This window comes from Sardina pilchardus, chromosome 22, assembly GCF_963854185.1.
Source record: "Sardina pilchardus chromosome 22, fSarPil1.1, whole genome shotgun sequence".
Classification (NCBI taxonomy): Eukaryota; Metazoa; Chordata; class Actinopteri; order Clupeiformes; family Clupeidae; genus Sardina; species Sardina pilchardus.
The window spans coordinates 1,849,276-1,851,775 of NC_085015.1; the positions used below are offsets into that span (position 1 = coordinate 1,849,276).

Genomic DNA, 2,500 nt, shown 5'->3' on the forward strand with positions numbered 1-2,500 from the left:
TTCCTAACGGGAGCACTGAAAGGAACATCCGGAGCAACTACCCCGAGATGCACGCACACATGGTCAAGTACAACCAGAAGGGTGTGGAGGACGCACTCAACAGCCTCAAAACAGGGTACACACACACACACACACACACACACACACACACACACACAGAGAGAGAGCAACTAGCCTGAGATGCATCCACACAACTAGAACAACTAGAATACATACAACTATACAAATAGATACAACTAGAAGTTTCATTTACACTTTAGAAATATATAATAGCCATGTAGCCAGTAATAGCCAATATATAAAACCCCACCTGTCCGGTTGGTTCCCCAGTGTGAACTCCGACACCTCTAGTCCCCAGTGTGAACTCCGACCCCTCTAGTGATCTGTGTGAACTCCGACCCCTCTAGTCCCCAGTGTGAACTCTGACCCCTCTAGTCCCCAGTGTGAACTCCGACCCCTCAGTCCCCAGTGTGAACTCCGACCCCTCTAGTGATCTGTGTGAACTCCGACCCCTCAGTCCCCAGTGTGAACTCCGACCCCTCTAGTGATCTGTGTGAACTCCGACCCCTCTAGTCCCCCATGTGAACTCTGACCCCTCTAGTGCTCTGTGTGAACTCCGACCCCTCTAGTCCCCCATGTGAACTGAACTCTCACCTTTGACCCCTCTGTGACCTCTGACCCTTCGGTGCGCTGCCCACAGGAAGCTGGACGCGTTCATCTACGACGCGGCGGTGCTCAACTACATGGCAGGGAAGGACGAGGGCTGCAAGCTGGTCACCATCGGCTCGGGGAAGGTCTTCGCCACCACGGGCTACGGCATCGCCCTGCAGAAGGACTCGCGCTGGAAACGGCCCATCGACCTGGCGCTGCTGCAGTTCCTCGCCGACGGTGAGAACACGAGAACCGGCGCAACATTTAGAACGAGAACAAGAATAGAATACTCATCTAGCAGAAATGTTTGAGACGAGAAAGAACCAGAATAAGAATAAAATACTCGTATATCAGATATGTTTGAGACGAGGACAGGCACAACACTTAGAACCAGAATGAGAATAAAATACGCGTTTATCAGATATGTTTGAGACGAGGACAGGTACAACACTTAGAACCAGAATAAGAATAAAATGCTCATTTATCAGATATGTTTGAGATGAGAACAGGCACAACACTTAGAACCAGAATAAGAATAAAATACTCGTTTATCAGATATGTTTGAGACGAGGACAGGCACAACACTTACAGTAGAACCAGAATAAGAATGAAATACTCACTCACTCAGAAGCCCTGTCTCCTGGCTATTCCTCTCCATGACGGGCTCTTCCTTTACTTGGCTAATTGCACGTACTGTATAATTTGTGCCCTCAAACACCAATTAGCTGGCCATCACTGAGATAGGCAGGAGGTTAAGAAGCACACTCAGCACATTACACACACACACACACACACACACACGCAGCACATTACACACACACACACACACAGCACATTCTGCACACACACACACACACACACACACACACGCAGCACATTCTACACACACAAGCGCACGCACAAACACAGCACATTGTCCCCACACACACACACACACACACACACACACACACACACACACACCTGAGATAGAGGTGAGCCAGATCTGAGTCAAATCAGCATGAGGCTGGGGTGATGCAAACTGGAGACGTGCATGAGACAAATGTGACACAGATGTGAGACAGGCATGAGACGTGACTGTGCCTTGCGTGCGTGAGACAGGTGTGAGACAGGTGTGAGGTGTGCTCGAGACAGGTGTGAGACAGGCGTGAGACAGGCGTGAGACAGGTGTGAGACAGGTGTGAGACAGGTGTGAGGTGTGCTCGAGACAGGTGTGAGACAGGTGTGAGACAGGCGTGAGACAGGTGTGAGACAGGTGTGAGGTGTGCTCGAGACAGGTGTGAGACAGGCGTGAGACAGGTGTGAGACAGGTGTGAGACAGGTGTGAGACGTGCATGTGACAGGTGTGAGACAGGTGTGACACTGGCATGAGGCGTGCGTGAGACAGGCGTGAGACAGGAGTGAGACGTGCATGTGACAGGTGTGAGACGGGTGTGAGGCGTGCGTGGGACAGGTGTGAGACGGGTGTGAGGCGTGCGTGAGACAGGTGTGAGGCGTGCGTGAGACGTGACTGTGCCGTTTCTCCCCCCGGTGTGTATCGCCCTCTGCAGGCGACACGCAGAAGCTGCAGACGGTGTGGCTGACGGGCATCTGCCGCAACGAGAAGAAGGAGGTGATGAGCTCCAAGCTGGACATCGACAACATGGCGGGCGTGTTCTACATGCTGCTGGTGGCCATGGGGCTCAGCCTGCTCGTCTTCTCCTGGGAGCACCTGCTCTACTGGAAGCTGCGCCACTCCGTCAGGAAGGCCCACCGGCTGGACTGTCTGCTCGGCATCAGCAGGGTGAGACACAGACACACACACACACACACACACACACACACACATTCTGCACTCAGTGCCAGATGT

At 52.6% G+C, this 2,500-nt stretch overlaps 1 protein-coding gene across 1 annotated transcript in view; it reads left to right on the forward strand.

Annotated features, from left to right (window-relative positions):
* grin2ca (glutamate receptor, ionotropic, N-methyl D-aspartate 2Ca) overlaps positions 1-2,500 on the forward strand; it is a 55,524-nt gene that overhangs the window by 44,132 nt on the left and 8,892 nt on the right. The window contains exons 9-11 of the mRNA XM_062526882.1: positions 1-115; positions 701-888; positions 2,202-2,434. The exon at positions 1-115 is cut by the window's left edge and continues 46 nt beyond it. Coding sequence (XP_062382866.1) covers positions 1-115; positions 701-888; positions 2,202-2,434 — 536 coding nt within the window. The remainder of the gene's footprint in view (positions 116-700; positions 889-2,201; positions 2,435-2,500) is intronic.